This window comes from Falco biarmicus, chromosome 3 (assembly GCF_023638135.1).
Source record: "Falco biarmicus isolate bFalBia1 chromosome 3, bFalBia1.pri, whole genome shotgun sequence".
NCBI classification, from domain to species: domain Eukaryota; kingdom Metazoa; phylum Chordata; class Aves; order Falconiformes; family Falconidae; genus Falco; species Falco biarmicus.
Window position 1 is genome coordinate 114,401,362 of NC_079290.1, and position 20,438 is coordinate 114,421,799.

Here is a 20,438-nt window from a genome sequence, read left to right on the forward strand (position 1 = left end):
TGAAACAGAGCTGCTCCTGCAAGGGAGCATCCAATTAGCATGAAATGTTTGATCTGATTATGCCTCAATATACAAATCTTCCATGAAGCAGTGAAGCTACAGCTGGAGAAGACAATACATATTAAGTCATCCTCCACTGCATTCAGGACTGCTTCTTGCACTACTTAGCGTTATATCTGCTTGCATGTCTCTGGGGAGATTATTGCAAATGTTAACAGATTTCCTGCTTAGAAAGGTTTTCCCTAATGTAAAATGTAGAATTAACTTTTACTCGTTTAATCCTGTTGGTTCCGTGGATCCTGTGCACCCACCACAGACTAAGAAAAACTCCTTTTCTTCCCAGCTCTTCTGCCTTCTGTGTGTTGGTAAACCAGCAGTACTCATTCAGTTGGTTTATCTTGTCTCTTAAAGGCATGCCGTCATGGGAAAATGTCTAAATCCTTTTTTCTTTTTAATTTTACTTTCCAGCAATACCGTAGAGAAAGTGAAGTTGTGGATGGGTTTAAAATAATATAGCTATATACAGCTTTTAATCTGTAGAAATAATGTTGGTATTTTATGAGGATCCTTTTGAGGAATGGAGAAGCTGGACTCTGTAAAGAGTAGAGAGAAATGGTCAAATGGCAGTGCAGAATGTTATTACTGATAACCAGAACACGCTTCACGGAGGTGTTGCAGCAACAGCCCAGTAATGTTTTTCATATATACCCTTCACTAAGGGAAGAGTTTTAGGTATTAAAGGCTTCAAAATTCTTGCATGTAGAACTCTCATATAGAAATACGAGCTTTTTTCTTGATGATGTCTCATTTTAATTGTCTGTGTTTCTCTTTTCTCAAATGTAATTCCAGGTGGTAAGCTTTATCCAGCGTTTACCTGGTTGCAAAGAACAAGCATCTGTGTTCAGGGAAGAGGTAAGTTGGGTCTGCCCAAATCCTGTGCTGTGCCACCGACAGGTCTGACGACAGCGAGGTGGTTTTGTACCCCGTTACTCTGGAGTTACAGTGCAGATAGTATAGACATACTCAGACTTGTCATTAAAGAGCCTGTGGCATTTAGGAGGCAGCTTCAGAATCGAGCTGAATTCCAGCATGGCTAATTGCATTCTGCTGCTTTAAATTCCCCCTGCAGTTCCAATCACTGAGCTTATGCTTAACATCCTGTCTTGGACTATTGTGTAGTGGGTTTGGCATCGTTGTGAAGATGTCCTGTTGGAATGGTGCAGCGAAGATCTCATCTGCTCCCTCTTAACGAGCACATATGCCTGCTTCTTTTGGTGAGGTTGGCAGTCACGGGGTTTCCCAGGAATCGCTGGCTTCCCCCAAGGGCTGAGGTGAGGGCAGGAGGGGAACCTTTCCTCGAACAAGCAGTGGTTGGGAAATCAGAGCATCTCCTGCAGGCAGTGTGTCCTGTCATCGCTGCCATGGGCTGGGCTGGGCTCAGTTCCCTGTTTGTGGTGCATTCACCACAGCTTCTGAGAAACCTCAGCGCGTGCCGGGGTATGGCTGTCCTGGGTTTTAGCACACTTCTTTAGATGGGTCATAGACATTTAGCCTCTGCTGAGTGCTTTGGCTTCCACTTACATTGCAGATACGACTTTTGGAGGTTCTTTATGAACCCCTGATTAATTTGCACAGGCATACCTCCCCTTCTGGCATCTTACAGCTCTACTGCTCTTATTGTAAGAGCTTGAGGGAGGGGGCTGTACCTTCTCTGTGCAGCACTGAGCGCACCCTCTGTACCGAAGAAAAGCATTGCACATTGTAGCGACTGTAAAGGGCAGGTTTTTAATAGATGACTGCTCCTCAGAGCTGGCTTTCTTTCAGGATGAATCAGGCTGTAGTGCAATTTATGGGATTTGTGTATATATATTTTGTTTTCTCTTGTTTTAAAAAACATGCACGCACACAAAATACAAAGCAAAAGAAATGGAGGCTTGCAAAAAGCACTATTCACAATGTAACAATGCAGTGGAATTATCTGTAATTGCATATAGTGGAAATAATGAAATTTATTCAAATGAATAATTTTGAATACGTTCTTTCAGTGTAGCTGAGTGTAAAAGGTGCATAGTTTTCTAGTGAAGATGTATTCATAGGTGAGAGTTTGGTAGGTAAGATGTAACTAGCAAATCTTGTAATGAATCCAGCCACTCACAACACATTCTATTTCTTCTAGCTGTAATTTAAATGGGTCCTGAACACAGCAACTGCTTTCTGGTTTGGAAGGGGGCATAGCCATGTTCTGTCTTAATACCTTACTTTTTTGTAGCCTCCAAGTATGATTCCCTGTGCCAGATGAGAGGAGCTTGGGTTGTTTTTCAGGTTTATGCTCAAACCAAATTGTCAGTTTGAAATTAAAACCCTCTTAGCAGTTTGGCTTTGGCCAGAATACAGGTGTGAGTGACAGGACTGCTGAACTCCACCCCCATTGTCCATTAGCTGTAATCAGGCCTTTGAGTGCTTGCCGTTTAGGATAAATAAATCCCTTGCAGACTTCTCTTGGTGGGGGGGAGAAGGATGAGTTGCTGCGTACATTAGGAACGAAGAGAACAAACTGTGCGCAGAATTTTAAAAACCATCCAAATAAGATGGAACAAAGAAATTAATAATAAAGCACAGGCACTGATACTGCGCTTGTTTCTAGGTCCAGTTCAGGGAAGGTCTGTTTAAAATAAGCAAGTTTGAGGCAATGCGGTAAAAATGAAGCATAGTGATAATATTGGCCTCAAAAGCATTTTGAAATGTAGGACTGTTTTCCAGCAGTTTTCTGCTACTCTTGACTCTGTAATTTAAGCAGCAGTCCATTTGTTTCAAGCTATTTTTAATATGTTCATTGTAGTAGTGCAGAGGCCAGGCAGCTTGCAAATAAGGTGCGGGGACGTTGTGTGGACATCTGTGGACTGGGAGCACTGCTGTCATTTCCAGTGTACATACTGGGAAGTTAAGTAACTTGCTAACGGTCTCTTGTGTGATTAGAGAAGGGGAAACCAAATCTCGACCAAGCTTATTCAGTGTATCTTCTTCCACCAGTCGCTGACATCCAAAAAAGTTCTAGTTAGGAAGACTACAAAAATAGGAGAGTTGTTATTCTGGATGAGTTGAGTGTCCAGCGTTGTCTGCTGCACTGGTGAACATCAAGTGAGAGGATGAGACGCTGTCGGTCTCTGTAAATGAACTTTAATAGAATAACTTAGGAAGACACATATTGTTTGTCTGTGTCCATTAATCTTTGGTTTCTTCCCTGCAGCATTTGGGGTTTGTATTAATTATATCTGGTTTGTCTCTCTGGATGTTCTTGTAAACCCAAGTAAATTTTTAACCTCTTCTTAAAACAATACATCACAATTTCACTCGCTGCTACCTAGAGCATCCTTTATTTTCACAAGGTAGAATGTTTTTCACTTGCTTACTTTGAATCTAATCAAATATCTCCTTGTTGATGAATTAGGGGAGTGTGTATGTGAGTCCAGACAGATTACATGTCTCTGCTATGCCTTGGTTTATATAGCGCATGATCTCTTTTACAATGTGCTACGCACGCCTGTTCAGCATCGTTGAAAACCATTTCACAATAGCCTCCTGTTTGTCCCTTAAACAGAGACTTGTGGTCTATGGGCATAGTACGTCCTAGTTGTGAGAGCAGCCAGATGTTCACGTCTCAGGAATTTTTCTCATCTGTAAGGTTTTTACAGAGCTGACAAAAGAAAAAACAAACCCCAACCAGCAAAAAAAGGGTGTTTGCCTTTACATTTTACCCTGAACAGCTTAACAAGGGTTGGAGAGTCTGTGCAGTGACAGTATGTAATGAATGCACTAGGAAATGATGATTTTCTATCTCTAATCGTTGTAGATCAGTGTAGTATATTAATCCTTGGATAGCTGCCTCCTGAAGGCTTGTGTTCTGGATTTCCTGATAGAATTTCTGGCCACAGATTGTGAATAGGTCGTAGGATTTTTGACAGTTGTTGGCTTTTTAGAGCAATTATAGTGAGTGTAAAGTCTCATGAACAAGCATCCTCCTTATGGTCTCTCCATAAGCGTTGCCCACACTCAGGCTCCTCTATTTCTAGAAAAAGGGCTGCTAGATGAGGTCTGAGAGCCTTGGAAAGGGCATCGTGCCTGCGAACTCCGCAGGGGTGTGTATGTATGCCGGAACTAGAGAGAAATACGAGGTTTCAGTCTTTCAGACCTGTCTGTACTTTCGTCCCTCAGTTAAAGCACAGCAGAAGTGAGAATCCCACCTGTCTCTTGACAGTAATCTTTATCTTATGTTGTCTTTCCAACCTCTAGCAGATAGATGGTGAGGCCTTCCTGCTCCTGAACCAGAGCGACATAGTTAAAATACTCAGTATCAAGCTGGGTCCTGCCCTGAAGATCTACAATGCCATTCTCATGTTCAAGTCTGCAGAAGACAACTGAGCAAAGCCCTTTGGCAGAGCCCATGAAGAATTGACAGGGAACAGATCCCCACCTGAGAGCATTACAACGTGCCGAACAGGCAGATTGGGACTCAGATGTATTTTAAGTAGAACTTATTAAAGATATTTTGAGGACATAAAAATCCTGCCATAGTCTGGAATATGGGGCAGCTTCACTTCCAAGAAGAGGATATTATTATATTTTGTAATTGAATTTGGTTTTGATATATCAATCTCTTTTTGAGATCTAGAAGAAACCTCCGGTTATAAGGGGAATCCAGGGTAACGTTGGTGGAGCTGCAATAGCAAGAAGAAAGCGATGAGTAAAATGACTGCTGTGTCCAATGATAGTGCCTGAAAGAGAGACTTGAGTTATCACCAGCATGTTTAATATATTCCGTATGTTTAACAACTCTGAGAAAAGAGAGTAAGAAAATAGGAAACAATATGCACTTCAGAGCAACTGACCAGTATCCTTCAATGCTGTGACTGAAGAGCTGAGCTTTTCAGGACTGATTTTAAAATTCAGTTTCTCCTGCTGATCCTAGTTGTTCTACTACCCTTGGCTACTGGGCTGCTGGCACCACAGCAGAAAGGTAGCATGGGGAAAGGGTTTCCATCAGCGACGGTTCGCATCATTTCTGGTAACAAGCAAAATGTTCTCATTCATGTCACCAGAGAGCAGGAAGCAAGCCCTGTGTAGATAGGCTTTGGGTAGGCAAAGATCTCTCGTAAAGATACCTCCCACAGGAGACAAAGATAAATATTTTAGCTGTAGTTCTCCCATCAGTGCTTTTGTGCAGCTGCTGTCTGGACCAGGAACGTCTTCCGGCAAAATGGCACAATGAGGAGCACTTGGGAATTGGATGGGCTTATTCATGTCCTCTCACCTGCCAGCCAAATGTTGGGAGTATGAGCTGGAACCCCAGCAGTGTATGTGTACAGGTGCTGGAACCCCAGCATATGTGTACAGATGCAAACAGATTTCCTAGAAACAATTTGCTTTTAGTTTTGAACAATCGAAACTCGTTGAATGCTTAGTGCTTTAGCCTTTTCAGCTTCCAGCTGGACTTGGGTCTGTTCGGCCGCAGAGTCGGTGTGCCGTAGCAGCAGGGCACCGTCTCCTCTGCCTCTCCAGTGGCCAGACAGGCAGAGCACGCAGGGAAGTTTGATTGGAGGGGAACTGGGATTTAAACAGACAGCAAAACGAGGTAAGAATTATTTCTCGAAAGAGAGAGCTAACCTACATCAGGGAGGAAGCAAAGCTTGTGGCTGTGTTCCTGTGCATGCAGTCTGTGCTCTCCTGGTGGGAGGGGAGCACGAGTGTTTCCTGCTCTGCTCAAAGTCAGAGCATAATTTTATAACATGCACGTGGGACTGCGATGTCCTGGGTGGGGGATTTCCACACCGTTACTTCCAGAGCCATCCTCTTACAACGGAAGCCCTGGGAGAAGCGGTGAGCCCTGCTGGGGCTCTGCTCAGTGTTTCCATTCATGCCTGGCAGCACGCTAGCTCGTGACTCTTCCTCTAGCCACGCTCCCTGATAGATATTTGGCTGTTCTGGAGTTTAGCTAGAACCACCTTAGCTAGGGAAGCCTTTTCATCCCTTTATTCAGAGCTGCCAGGCTGAATCCTGCGTGTGTCAGCCCTTCCGAACACTTAGGTGTGTTTGCACGGTGTTGCGCCATCAGCCTTTGCCCAGGGTTGCATGAACTTCTCAGGGCACTGCATGGTGAGGTGTGATCCACCCACCTCAGACTCCCTCCTGGACTTGGCATCTTTGTCACCGTTGCTGCTGTAGCCCCAGCCCTGCAGCTTCTCCGAGAGCTGTTGGGAACAAAATGAACGTGCTGTCTGTGACCATGTGGTGACAGAAGGACCACACTTGGTCTTCCTTCCCTAATCACTCCACATCCTTTGTCCAACCTTCCAGCTGCTGAGAAGGTCCTTGTGACTTGCCTAAAGTGGTAAGTTCCTTAAAATTGTAAATAGAGCAGAATCCACACTGCTGAAGCCATTCAGTCCTGAATTATTGTATAGAGCAAAATTGTCTCCGTACTTTCTATTTTTATATAAGATGTTAAGGAGTTTAAGCCTTCCACAGAGAAGGCATAGGGTTGGTGGGATATTTAATAGCTGAAACATTAAATATCAGCCAGGCAACTGCAGGAAAGTAATTTAAAGCAGTGTTAAGGACTAGGCAAGATATGAATGTAATTTATTAAAATACATTTTTAGTATGATAAACCAGGATATTCACCAAAGAGTCACGTTCCTTTATCCCACTCTGCACATCTAGCATCAGTGTAAAGAATTGTAAGTGGCATTTCCTGGACTCTGACACAACTCGCCTTCCAGGCAAAGCAAAATTGTTCCCTGACAACTGGAGCAGAGGATCCGTAGCTGGACTGTGTCGTTCCTGGCTCTCCACTGACTTGTTAAATAACCCTGAGCCCTTCTTTGCTCCACTGTCTCACTCGTGACACCCAGCCAGGTGGGGTGAGTGCAATTTCACCTTTCTCTTGTTTCTAGCAGAAAGGTCCTGCCAGATTTTCTGTTTTACCTCCTTCCTTTGGGAAACCAAGTTGCGGGACAGCAGACTGCCTCCAGCAATAAAACAAAATAAAATTTTATTTCATCTCTTTTACTATATATAGATGGAGGATGATGTGAATTGGTGAAACAAGCAATGAGATTCCAGTCACTGAAATTATTCAAACGGAAATCTTTAATCCTAGGGGCTTCCAAGCCAAGCTGGATCAAAGTCGAAAATGCGTACTTGGAGTTTGTTCAGTGACAGCAAGAGTAGTGCTTTCAGCAAGGAGGAAGGAGGAACCCTTTTAGGGATAGAAGAAGGAGGAATGTGCTTCTTGTGCCTTTTTTTGTAATCCAATAATTGTCTTTGCAGAACAAGCAAGAATGTGCACACATCTATTACTGACTCCTTTTCCAAATATAGCTATATTCTAATAAAATCAAGCAACTTCACTATTAACACAAGGGCAAAAAGATTGCCAGGGTCTTCACTGGACACATTTACAATTCCCTAATATTTACAAGGGAGAAAACCAACTAAACTAGCTCATCTTTTAGCCCATAACTTTGGAATTTGTTGGTTGCTGATGCCCTTTGGCTTGTGTCGGGGAGTGCCGCTTTCACGTGTGGCTTGGTGACTTATTTGTGCTGCCAGACTCTGCCTGTACAAACTCAGCTCTGCCTTTTCCCAGTCCTGGTCAATACCTGCGTCAAGGCAAGGGGTCTGCAGATGCCTTTGATTGCCTAATGCCTTGTTGTCTAATTTGAAACATGCACTTTGAAGCAGAAAGCCAAAAGTTGTAGCTCTGTGGTGAACAAAGCTGAAACTGGTTAATGCCACCTGCTTTGAGGAGGCTTCCGTTGTCTGCTGAAAGTTTGCAGAAACCAGCTGTTGGCCCAACTGAACCCAGAAGTCACTTAGAAATATAAATATATTACTTAGAAGCAACCCAGAGCTGGGACAACTTCCCGTGGGCCGGCAGTGCAATTGGGAAGTTTCAGTTCTCAATTAAAATGGATCTTATTCCTGGATATGTTTTTGTTCCTGTATCCCTGCTTTTGAAATCCAAAGCAATCAAATTTTTCTCCTTTTCCCTTTTCCTCCTCGGTAGAGAGTCCTGTTAAAATTTTTCTGTGCCATCACCAACGATCATCCTTGTAATCCAGTAGCAGTAAATTTCTGCTCTGGGTAATGAATTGCATTAAAGTTGGACAGAAGCATTTGGCAGCACTGATAGCAAAACTCTACAACCAAAGGAAAAAAAAAAAAAAACATTCAGCCCAGGGGATAAGCTAGTTCAGCTGTAGAAGATTTCCTGCCTGCTACTTTCATGCCCTGCTTAGGGATTTATACCAGAGAAAGCTTTAAAGTTTTTGACATCCTCTCCATCATGTGATGAGCTAGCTTATTTTTGAAATTCCTATTACTTGAACTGGAAACACGTGCAGGGGAAGGGAGTGTGCGCCCGTTGCCTCGGTTAAGCCTCTGAAATGTTTGCCTGTTCTAAACCAAACAAATACTTGAGCTTTTCGACACTAGCCATGACGTTGCACTCCACCGATGCTTTCTTCTGGAAATGTGAATAAAATTAATATAAGTTCAAACCTGACTCGTTCTTTCCATGTTTGGGTCTGACCCCGGCACGTGCCCGCAGGGAAGCTGGGCTGGCTCGCTGCCCCGAAGGGCTGTCACCGGGGTGGGTTGGGCATTGCCAAGGTTTGTCCCCTTCTTTTCCTCCCCCGCCAAACCTGGCAATCAAAATGCAGGCAGCTTTTGCGTCTTTTTTCCACCAGGCAGAGTGAAGCTGTGTATTCGAGCTCTCCTTGATTGTGCACAGGACAGCATCACCCTTGGCTGGCGTTGGCCACTAAGACTGTCCTTAATCCCCCAATTCCTCGCTGTCCTCTGCTGCTGACAGTGTTTTGATGCCTCATGGTTCCCTGTTGCAGAGCGTCCAAGGGCTCTGCCAGCTTCCTGAAGCAGCTTCCAAACCGGAGTGTTTAACTAAAACAAGCAAGATCTGCTCATCGGTATGAATTGACATTAAACCTCTGCATTTTGGGGTCTTTGTGTCTGTTTTACCTTCCTGAATTCCCTGGGGGGCTTCTTCATGTGCTCCCCGTAACAGTTTTAATGAACTCACCTGGGCATTTGTTTCTGCTGTAATTGGCTGATCCATTGCAGAACGCTGCCCAGGTGTGCTGTGGGTTGGTTTCCCCCCAAAAGCAGGTGGTGGAAGCTCACCCCGATCTGTGCAGAGGTGTTTCTGGTAGAGCCAACAGGCTGAAGCTGCACCTGCAGCGCGTCACCGAGCCAAGGGCAAGAGGGGACCAGGGCACAGATTCGCTTTGGCGGCTGAGATTATCAGACCTTTCAAAACTAAAAATATTGGAGAGCTGGCACCCCGCCATAATTTCGAAACTATCCCATCATCAGGGTAAACATTTGCTCTCATTGGTTTTTTCCCCTTCCAAGGTTTTTTGCTTCTATTTAAACCCCAGCTTGTTTACTTTTGTTACCGTGATTGGATTCCCAGTCTGGTGAGCTGGGATGCTTGTTGCACACTCGCTAACATCAGATTTTGCTTTTACTTGCTCTGTTAGTTCCCTCGGGGTTCTGCTGGGATGCATGCTTGTCTGTGTCATTGCACTCGTGATATCTGAATTTCTCTGTGGAAGGGGCTGGGGTTTTTTTAACCAAGATTTTGATGGAGAAGTCTTAACAGAGCAGGGTGCATTAATCACCCAAATGGCTGATTATATTTGCAGATTATTCTGCTCAGGCAGACATGGAATTTTTTGTCCGGAGTCATGTTTCTCCTTGTGCACAAAAAAAGTTTATTTTTTGCCTGCTTGAATGCTCAAGTTGTTCTGTGGCCAGCCCCGACCACGCTTCTTGGGACTGCTTTTTCCCTCATGCCGTGGCCCTTGCATGATTCCCAGTGGGGATTGCACACCCATGCACGGGCTTGGGGGGTCTCTGATTTGAGGTGAAGAAAAAGTGTGGCGGAAAGATGTGCCACCCACATCACTGCTGCACCAGCTTTCGGCCCTGTATCTCTGCCTTTGCCTGCCTGGTTGCAGCCCTTCGGAACGGCTCGAGACACGGAAGCAAAACTCCTTGCGCTCAGCCTGTCCCAGACGCTCGTCAGACCCTTGTAATTAGACTGATCTGTGGCAGCTGCGACTCAAGGGCTGCATTTGCACACTCCACTGAAGCAGGTGGGCAAAGACCTTAGCCTTCGCCTCCAGCAGAGACCTCCTCCACCTCCTCCTCCTCCTCTTCTCCAGCAGCTCTGCCCCATGTAGGACGCTGGCACCCAGCTCTGCGTTGAGGTATGTGCACGAACCTTCACTTGTTGCCTTTCGTTGCTGAAAGTGTCTGTGTTCGTGCCAGGGAAGGTGTGACCTGCAATGCTCCCGGGGGACTGTGTGAGGTTGTGGCTTTCGTGGCGCTTTGAGCTCCCTTCGAGCGGCCCCTTCGTTCTTGGTGGCCCTGGCCTGAAATTTTGCCAAAGGGGCAAACGTGGCTGATGGGGGTAGAGCCAGCGACGGGGAGAAGGAGCACCCTACCCACCTCCACCCCATGCAGCACATCTCTCCCACACAGCAAAACCAGTGACTGCCCGTCCTCCCCTCTGTCTCCCGCCGTGGAGGGTTCAGCAGATCCACGGTGCCGCTGCCGTGCCCCTTGCCGGCATCCGCTGCCTTCCCAGCCAGGGATGCTGCTGCCTCCCGGAGCTGCAGGTGGTGGGAGGCTGTTGGCCTTGGCTGCGTGGTTTTGGAGTTCAAGAGCTGGTGCTGGTGAGACTGAGCTTTGCTCCCATCCTCATCAAGGGAGGTGGTGTGGCACGGAGGGTGGCCGTGGGTCGGGGGGGTGTGGGCGGGATGGTGTGAGCGGGTTGCTTTCAAAGATGAATAATCTTAATTTTGAGAGAAAAGCTTGTGCTGGAGTTGTGGTGTTCCTTTGAAAGGTTGACTGTAGCCTCTATTCCCTGCGTGTGTAAAGTGCCCGGCGGGATCTGGGGGGCTGCGGTGGGGTTGCTCTGGCGAAGGAGGTGCCCACAGTCCCCCAAGGCTCACCTGCGGGAGGGAGCAGCCCGGCGGCTGGTGGCGGCTGCAAAGGTTGCTCTGCTGAGCATCTTGTTAAATGAAAAAGAAGCCAAGACCATCTGCCCTTTAAGTGCTTTTAAACACTCGTTTTCATTGTGCTTTTGCAGCGGGATTGAGGCGTTAATAAGCATTTTATCAGGGCTTGGTTAAACCTGCTATTACCAGTGGATGCAACTGGAGGTGTGTACTGGGCACCAGTGCCAGCTCCTACCTCCTCATACACTGGGCTGGCCGGATCCCGCCACTCCAGGGGTGCCGGCAGGCTCTCTGCCTGGGTTTCCTACACACACACACTCAAGTCACACTCTCAAGCCCAGCAGCTTTTCCAGGTGCAGGAATGGTGAAGACAAACGTCACTGTGCTGCCAGCCCAGCCCCGGCGGGACCCAGGGGGAACCTGCCCTCTCCGTCCTGCGTGACTGGTGGGCAGATTCCAGCTCCAGGGGAAAGAGGTGATGGTGGCATGAAAGGAAAATGCAGGGGCTGGGGGGGTTCAAGGATGAGGCTCTGCCTGGGGGGGGAACTTCAGCTGTGTTCGCTGCAGCCCTTTCCCCAAATACTGCACTTGCTCCACTATCTGTTGGCTTTGTGTGTCACTTCCCCTAATATTTTCTTACAACCTTGCCACCAGGTACAGCCTCAGCTAATTAATTGCCCCACGACACTTTCTGCTCTCTGCATTATTCACCATCCAGACACTGTTAATGTAAGCAGGATTTTTTTTTTTTTCCCCCTTTTGGAGACGGATACATTTGCTGCTGGAATATCTCCAGCCACGTCTCCGAGAAACACGCTGAAGCCTTGTGCATGAAGGGTCCGGGTGCTGCAGCCCTGAGAGGTGCTGGGGGCTCTGGCATCCCCCTGGCAAACCCCTTCCCCACCAGTCCCGTCCTGGAGCGTGGCACCGGTGCCTTCAATCACATGGGTGTTGCATTTGCAGTAGGGTTTGCCCTCAGAAACGGGGTTGTGGTTTCAGCAGGGTCAACCTGTTGTCCCCATCGGTGGTGGGTCCTTTTGGGCCACAAAGCGGTTTTTGCAGCAATGCTGACTTAAGAATCTTTTCCACCTGCAGAGCGCTGCCCAGGCTGCCTTTCAGCACTGTTCTTCAGTTGACTCAAATTATCCAAGTGTTTAAAAAAAAATGTCAAAAAAGGCCATTCCAAACTCAGGTGGTTTCCATGGCTGGAGTCGTGGCTGTGCTGGGAGCCGGCGGCTCTGCTGGTCAGGGTTGCCAAAACGCCTCCACTTCATGCACTGTCCTAAAACTTGTGTAAAGCTTTTCTGCTCTGGGCTCAGGTACCCAGGGCACGCAGCTCTGGGTTTTGTTATCCCTGGCAGAAATGAAGCGCAGGGAAGCTGTGGTATGTCTCTGCGTTACGAAATGGGACCACACAACTATTCAATGAGCCTCTCTGGATGGTTTTCACATCGTCTTGAACTCATCTCTCATGGATGGAATTGAAAAAAGCCAGAGGAGAGGCTTGAATATAAATTTCCCTTTTCTCAAGCATGTCTCTGCTGCTGGTTGATGGCTGGGGAAGGTCTTGCTCTTTGGTTTCAGTGAAAAACCTTTCAAGCATCTTTATTTCAAAAGAATAACAGTTGAAACATTCCCCACCCCCTGAAACGGAGTGTTTTCCTCCTCCTTGCGCTGTGCCAGAGCCCCATGTGCTGAAAGCATTAGCCTGATTACCTTTCAGAGCTCAGTAGCACCTTCTCCAGTTTTCTCCCTGGGTTTTACCTCTCCCTGGTCCTGCCTGCGGGACCTCCCTGCCTGCTCGGCTCTGCTGCCCTGCAAATCTCCCACCCCATCAATCAATTCTTCATGCAATCGGTTAATTCTGCCGTGCTCCCACAGTCAGTTCTCTTCCCATCACTGAACATTGCACACGCATGCGTGAACCCATGGGCTTCCCCTTCTCTTCACCCTCGTCTCTCCTTTCCCACCTTCTGCTCTCCTAAGGTCCGCCCTGACTCTGCATCCCTCCCGGAGGCGGTGGGTCAGGCAGCAAAGGATGGGGGGGGGGTCCCTCGGGCATCGCAGGGTGAGGGCAGACCCGCAGCTTTCCCACCGGCTCCTCCAAATCCTGTAACAAATCAGCGTGAAGATGTTCTTGGGCAGCAGCAGCGCAGCTCCAGCAGCAACACAGCCTGCCCCGCTCCCACCAAGACGGGCTGCAGACCCTTCCCATGGCCAGAAAGCCCAGGACAAATGGGAGGCAGCGGCACCGAGATCCTCCAGCCTGAGCCAGACCAGGCTGCAGGCAGGGGCATCATGTCTACCCACTGCTGCAGCAGGAGCCAGGACAGGGACACAAAGGGAGTGGGAATCCCACAGCCCCAAAGGAGAGAGGCTCCTCTGCTGGCGCAGGGTGCTGGAGGGATCTTTACGCTCCTGTGGTGCTCACCAGTTGGAGACTGCAGGGGAGGAAAAGCGATCATTGGAGATGGAGCTGATGTGAGCGGGAGAGCGATGCTGATGGTTGCAGCACAGGCTGCAATGCTCAGGTTGTTGCAGCAGCCTCGCAGCAAGTCTCCAGCGAAGGCAGCTCTGGGAATGCTTTCCCAAGGGATGGGGAGGCCCCTTTCCCACCCTCCTCTACATAAATCAGGCAAGAGGGTTTCCATGTCTTCTTTGCAGCTTTCTCTCTTCCCCAGGACTTTGCAAAACTGTGCTAAGTGACCCATTTGGAAGGAAACTGCCCTGAACAGCTTGTGAACAAGGCCGTAGATAAAGGAATCATTTACATTTCAAATAAATAAAGCATTTTTGGCTTTGGGTCTAAACATAGTTGTTCAGTGTTATCAGTTTCAGAGTGAGTCTTTTTTTTTTTTTTTTATAACCAGGCAGCTTCTCTTATAAAATGTGCATGAGGACTTGCTGTAAGCAGGGCAGGAAGAGCAGACTCTTTTTTTATTATTATTAATTTATTTTTTAATTTTATTTTATTACTGTTATCAAATTACATTAAAAGCCCAGAGTGATGCAGTGGATAGCACTACTGCATGTCACCACCATATTTCCAGCTGGATGTTGCAAATAACTCTACATCCACTATGAGTGGAAAACCTTTGTATACTTGGATCTGGAGCTTCTGATCATGGAGCCAAGGAGCCTTCTTCCAGGTGGGATACAGGTTTCTGCCCCTGTAACTGCACAGAAAAGGGCTGGATGTGAGTGCAGATGGTAACAATATCAACCCTGTCTGCTTGTGGTGACAACCAGGAGGAGCATAACATGCCAATATCCCAAAAAAACCAATATCCACCCACGCTGGAGACTCTTGATGTGGCAGAAGAGGTCAACCATGAGCTTTGGCTCTCATCAGCGCTGGAAGGGTGTTGTGCTTAACTAACACCCAGGCCATCGGGTAGCACAGTCTCTGTGGTGAGGTGATGGAGCTACCACCCACCTCCTCCTTAGCATCTTTCTGACACCCAGGTGCAATGGCTGTGATGTTTCTGCTTCATCAGTGGGAAGAGCTGGGAATATGTGTTTAAGGCCTTCTGGACGCTGGAGATCAGGTAATGGTGTCTTCACAGAGGAATATGATGTAGTAAAGTGAGTTCTCAGAGCACCGTTTGATCTTCCAGATCTTCAGCCAGAGCAGTAGCAACTGCATCCTTTTAAGAAGACATGTCTGGTTAAGATCATCCACCACTTCCTCTGAAGCCAGGTTTCAAGTAGGAGACCTCCCCTTCAAAGAGGTGGCTTTGTTTAGCAGTAAAATTGATTAATTACTGGAAGGGATAAAGAAAACAAAGCCTTCTGTTGATCCCACGGGGTAAGACCTGCTATGGCAGATACTCTGCGAATAACGGACAGTTTTGCCTTCTGTTAACCTTGTCACACTCATCTGCTCTTGGGCAGAAGCTAAACAGCTTTGCATCTCAAGAGACCGTCATGTGTGGCTCCTGCCCGGTTTCAAGGGAGAGCAGCATCCAGATGGGTGTAGACCCGTCTGCCGGTAGCTACAACACAGAGCATCAACTGCTGCGCTGGAGGGCAAGTGAGGACAAGAACTCCAGCCTGAGCCCATTTCTCGCGCACGTGAACGCTCTCTGCTTTCATCCCTTCTCCCTGGCACGCGAAGGAGAGAGGGGAATAAGAGAGGACAGGTTTTACGTGATCTGGTGTGGCCCAGAGACATGCAGGGCGATGTCACAAGTGTGATTTGTTTCAACCGGCATCAGCCCTCCAAAGAATGAATGTCTCAGCTGAGGCATCTCAGCTCCTGCGCTGGACAAGGGAGAACAAACCAGCACCTGCCAACATGAATGAATTCCTCCCTTCCCCCCCCCCCCCCCCCCCCTTACACCGCTGCTCTGGGGTCGGGTGTGTGGAAGCTCTGACTTTCCCCCTTGACTCTTGGAAGAGCCCGGAGGATGGCTGATTTTCAGATGACCGAGGTCAGACGTGGTGAATCCCTGCAGGCAAGATGTATGGGATGCTTTCTGTAGTATTTATTGTATGTTTTATTGTAATAACACAGCAGGATTTTTCTCCTCCCTCCTTACGCCTGCCTGTGCAGGCTCTGACGGTGATTAACCTAGGTGATTGCTCCCTGCAATGTTCAGCAAACGCTGGTTGACTTTAGGAACCCATCAGCTGGGCAATGCCCCCGGCTGGAGGGGCCGGTGGAGCGGGCGCGTGGCTCGGGTGGTCCCGGGGGCGAGGTGCACTGGAGCTCTGCCCTCGCAGGGAGAGGGTCAGCTGTGGCACTGCTGGTCAGGCAGCTCCGCAGGAATCCATAGATGGAAAAATGCAGTAGTCGTGTGTGAGATCCTGAAATAGTCCCAAAAGAATGACCCACCCCGACCCTGATAGTCCTACGGGAGCTTGGCTTCAGCAGGACTCATAAAATCACCACTTGAGCCCTTGCCAGAGTGCTAATTATTTTCCTGCCTATTAGAGCCACATGTGTAATTGCTCCAGTGCCTGTTAGCGGGGTTAGTGAGTTACTCTCCCAAACAGCACCTCCTTTTTTTCCCCTTGTTTTCATCTAGATACAGTTGCTTGGAGACCAGATCGAAATCTTCTACTTAACGTGGTGTCAAAAATCATTGCTGGTCGGATGACCCCTTTCCCCTGGATCACCAGAGGGAACCCATTTTGTCGTGTCGAGATGCCAAAAGAGCTTACACTGCTGCCTTGGGACAACCCCAGGGTTTGTGAGCCGATTCGTTTCCCTTTTCTCCAGAAAATCATCCCAATTTTCATATCATTTCTAGGAAGATTAAGCAGCACATAGAGGGGAAGCAGCACTCCGACAGCTGAGCTCCCTCTTGGTACAGGATCGCTTCTTCCCAGGAATTCTTTCTGTCTGGGCGAGAGCTGAGGCCAGGGCTGTTCTTTGGCTGCTGTTTAATTAGATCCTAAGTTCTTCTAGTGCAAGTGTAGATCTACTTAAATTAAGGGTAATTAAGCACCTGTGTGAGGAATGGAGCTGTGTAAGGTCCCTGCCTCATGGCACAGATTCCCCACCTGCCCTTTGGACCTGCACATCTCTTCTCCTCCCTGCTTCTTGCCTTTTTTTACCCCATTTTTACTCCTAGTCTTTGCTTCTTGCTATCCGTGTCTGGGTCGGGATCTCTAGCCAAATACTCCATGACAAGGGGGATGGCAATAAATGGGGTGGGTGGTTCGGACTCCTTGTGGGTTGCTCTGCCACCACCCAACTCCACGGAGCCTCCAACACGTGCCCCTGTGAAAAAGAAAGATGCTGCTTTTGGTTTTCTACTGCAGCCCCCAGAGATGCTCTAACACCGGAGCTTGACTCCTTGACAGGTTTCAGCTAATAATCACACCCAAATGTGCCTGCAAATATAATCAGTGGTAAATGTGTGGATATAATCATGCCGGGGAAGAGAAGAGGTGCCATTTAGCAGCTCTAGAAAAGCCTGCAAAGAACAAGCTTTCTTCAGACTATCGGTCCTTGGGGAATGATAGCACATGCAATATTCAGTGGGACACGGAAAGCAACACGGAGAGAGCCATAAATATCTCCAGGAAAAATACCGCTGATGGAGATGATGAAGCTGAAGCGGATCAGAGGTCTGGAGAGCCTCCTCCGTGAGCCGCTGCGCCTTGAGACCCTCACGGACTCCCCTCCAGTGCTTGCAGTGGGAGAAGCCCACGGCGGTTACCCACACCGTGATGGTGTTCTGGGCACCAGGAGGGTTCCCAAGCCCCGGAATCTTTGCAGGGAGTAGGAGAGGCTGGAGGGGAGCGGGTGCACGGGGCAGCCTGTGCACGTTGCCAGAGGAGCCCGGCACAACCCTAATCTCATTACGGCATTTTCCATAACATTACAACACAGCCCTAATTATTACAGGATTTTCCGTTAGCCAGTCTGTAATTGAAAACTTGCTGGAGCAAACAGTGTCAAGTTCCCTAAATGAAAGTTATCCCTTTTGTTCCCCAAAAAACAGTCTTGTTTCTGGTTGTTCCCTCTCGCTCCCTCCTGGGTCCGTTTGCTGGTGTCTCCTCCCTTGCTCAGCCCTTAGATGGCCATAAAATGTCTTCATTTCTGAAATCCCCGTAGCCTAATCCTCTCCGGAGGGGTTATAGCCAGCATTTTTCACGGTTGTCGTTGCCTTTGCACTGTTGGCTGATCAGCTGTCACCGTCTCAGGACTTGTGCTGGGATGCTGGGCTGCAGCGACCTGCCGGGGTTACATACATACATATACATATATATATATATAGGCACATATGGACTGGGATGGGTTGTATGAGGCCTGGTGTTTTCTAGGTAAAACTTCTTCGCAAAGCATGGTAATTGGGGTTATTTCACCCCCTGAGTTTCTGGCCGTGCATCCAGCCTCCTCATCTCTGCTTCGCGCCATCGGCCCAAGCAGCCAAGTCCTTTCCAGCGAGGCTCTTGGAGAGGAGGGGGGAAAACTTGCCCGGTGCCAAGGAGCTCCAGCCAAGGGCTTTGAAGCTTGCTGAGGTCCAGGGGCAAGAGGCAAGGTCTTGCAATGGAAAGGGCTGGGCCATTTTAATTGCAAACAGCGTTACTGGCTTTGCTCATAAAATGACTGCACGCGCTGCCTGGCTGCGCCACCACCGTGTCCAAACCTGTCCCCAGCCAGCGGGAGCTCCTGTGGCTGCTCCCGGGGTCTGGAGAAGCAGCTCTTGGGTGTTTCTGCCCAAGAACCGAAGTACACGACGGAGCAGGGAAAGGCTGAGCCATCCTTTCGTCAGGAGCGCTCGCGCCAGGCTCCTTTTGGCAAGGCGAGTTGTGCGGGGGGGCAGGTTGGTTTGCACGCCTGCTTGTTAGCATGTGGGCTTGATTATGCACAAGGAAGGGCAGGGGGCTGGCAAGGGAGAGAGCGTGCATGCATTTGTGTGCATGTGTGTGTGTGTGTGTGTGCCCCGTGCAAAATATTCCGGTTGCTGCAAGCGGTAATGGTTGCCATATGGAGCAACGCGCTGAGGATGCTTGGCTGGCTGGGAGCGGGCAGAGCCTAATTTCTCATGATGGGTTTAAGCTGTGAAATGTTATTTGTGGGCACCTTTTCCCCGGTGTGTGCCCACCTGGGATGTTGGCAGAGCAGCCGTTTTGGTGATATTCACACAACAAATGTGTGGCTGACGGTGTGACACGAAATGGTCCCGACAGTTCGTTTTGTCCTGACACCTCATTGTGGGGGGGTTTTGCCCCATTTCCCAGTGTGCGGTGGGGGGCCGGGGATGCCAGGATATCTTCCTGTGTTGTGTTTAGGTTGCACGCTTGCACCCACTCCAGGGCTGGGGGCTGGGCCAAATCCTAAGTTTCCACTATTTCTCCAGATAAAAGAGTGTGCGATAAGTGAACGTCTGCTGGCACATCTCAGCTGCCAAGAGCTTTGAGCCTCTTTTAGCTTCTCCTTGCAAACCCTCTCCCACAGCACAGCAGGGAACGCGCTTGGGGCTGACCTTCCATCCCAGTGGGATTTAAGCCATCTCCCCACTGGGGACCAGGGGAGCCCAGAGGAGGGGGTGGGAGATCTGTCCAGCTGAGGGTGACAAACCCAGGGCTGTGCCCAGCCCTCCCCCACATCATACCCGAAAGGGTCACAAGTCCCGGCTGTTAACCAGGACAGGAGGGACCTGCTGCACCCCACGGACAAACGGCAGGGCTGGGTGGTTGGGCTGAGGCTGGGAAGGACGATGCCACAGCCCCACGACACGCGGGGGTTTGGTTAATCCCCAGCCAGGCACTACTGCTCTGTTCATCTCTGAGCGATCGCTGTCGGGGCTGAGCCTGCGGGGGAAGTTCATAAAGTGCTGGGCAAGGGGGGTCTGGGGAGGCACCAGCTCCTGATGGGCAGGGACATCGAGGAGACTGGGGCTGGCGGCAGAGGAGAGGTCAAGTGGGGGAAACTTGCTATAAAGAAGATGAAAGAGAGCAAGGTTCATCCATCACAGTCTTTCCCCCCGCTTCTTTCTTATTTTTAAGGTGAAAATGCATTTTCTGCAAAAATAATCTTAATTGCAGTCTTTAGCAGTGAGATAGTCCAGGGTGGCGGGCTCGCTGCTGGAGGGTGATTTGCCACCTCGATGGCCTAATCTGGATCATCTGTCACCCGTGTGTCACTGGCAGTGCCCTCCTGAGCAAAGAGGCGAGGGCGAGGGCACGGTGGTACAGCCCGGTCCTGCAAGTGCGATCAGCCCACGGATGCTGCAGAGCATCTCTGCAATGCGAGACGTCCCACCTCCCCATCCTGCCCCATTTCCAAAGCGGTAACAACCTCTGCACCCCACACAGGGGAAGACCTCACAGTATCGGCTCCAAAAGTGTCCTACTTTATCCCCAAGCCCCGCGCCTGTCCCCAGAGCCCTCTCGCTCTGGCAGTTTCACCTGGGTAAGCTCCAGCTGTCGGTTCCATTTATCTGAGATGTGTGAAGTGGCTGGCAGGTTGCATTATTCTTTAAGTGCACATAGTTCTTCCAAAATTCATCATCTTCTTCCTAGCGAGGCGCAGCACTTCCCACAGGCTGGCGGTGGTGAAATTTTGCAGCATCCCAGACAGTGGTTCCCAGTGACCTTCCCCAGCCATTGCTGCTGCAGGGTGCTGGAACTCCCACATCGTGCTTTTTCCTGGCAAATATGGAAAAGCAGGACTGCAGTTTCACCGTTTTGTATCCCATCGGCTGTGGATCTGCTTATTTTTATCTAGAAAATAGCATATTGAAGGTATACATACCTGTTGCTAGTAGATATTTCAGCTGAGGTCAAACTACAGCCTCGCGTTATATCAGGGGGGTGGGGAGATGCGATTAAAAGCTGCCCAGTCTGCCAATAATAACTAAACAGTCATTAGCCAGAGCAGCTGCATTTCTGATTAGCATCAGTAGGATCCAGAGGTGACAAGTAAGATGGTGCTAA

General features: G+C 48.8%; 1 protein-coding gene across 7 annotated transcripts in view; it reads left to right on the forward strand.

The window, feature by feature from the left end:
- LOC130146163 (lethal(3)malignant brain tumor-like protein 3) overlaps window positions 1–8,563 on the forward strand; it is a 51,596-nt gene extending 43,033 nt beyond the window's left edge. For 5 of the 7 annotated variants that reach the window (XM_056332025.1, XM_056332028.1, XM_056332027.1 and 2 more), the window contains 2 exons: window positions 850–912; window positions 4,291–8,563. In XM_056332025.1, the coding sequence (XP_056188000.1) occupies window positions 850–912; window positions 4,291–4,419 (192 nt within the window). In that variant the 3' untranslated portion in view covers window positions 4,420–8,563. The remainder of the gene's footprint in view (window positions 1–849; window positions 913–4,290) is intronic. The other 2 variants (XR_008820778.1, XR_008820779.1) reach the window with 2 other exon arrangements.
- Window positions 8,564–20,438: the final 11,875 nt, after the last annotated feature.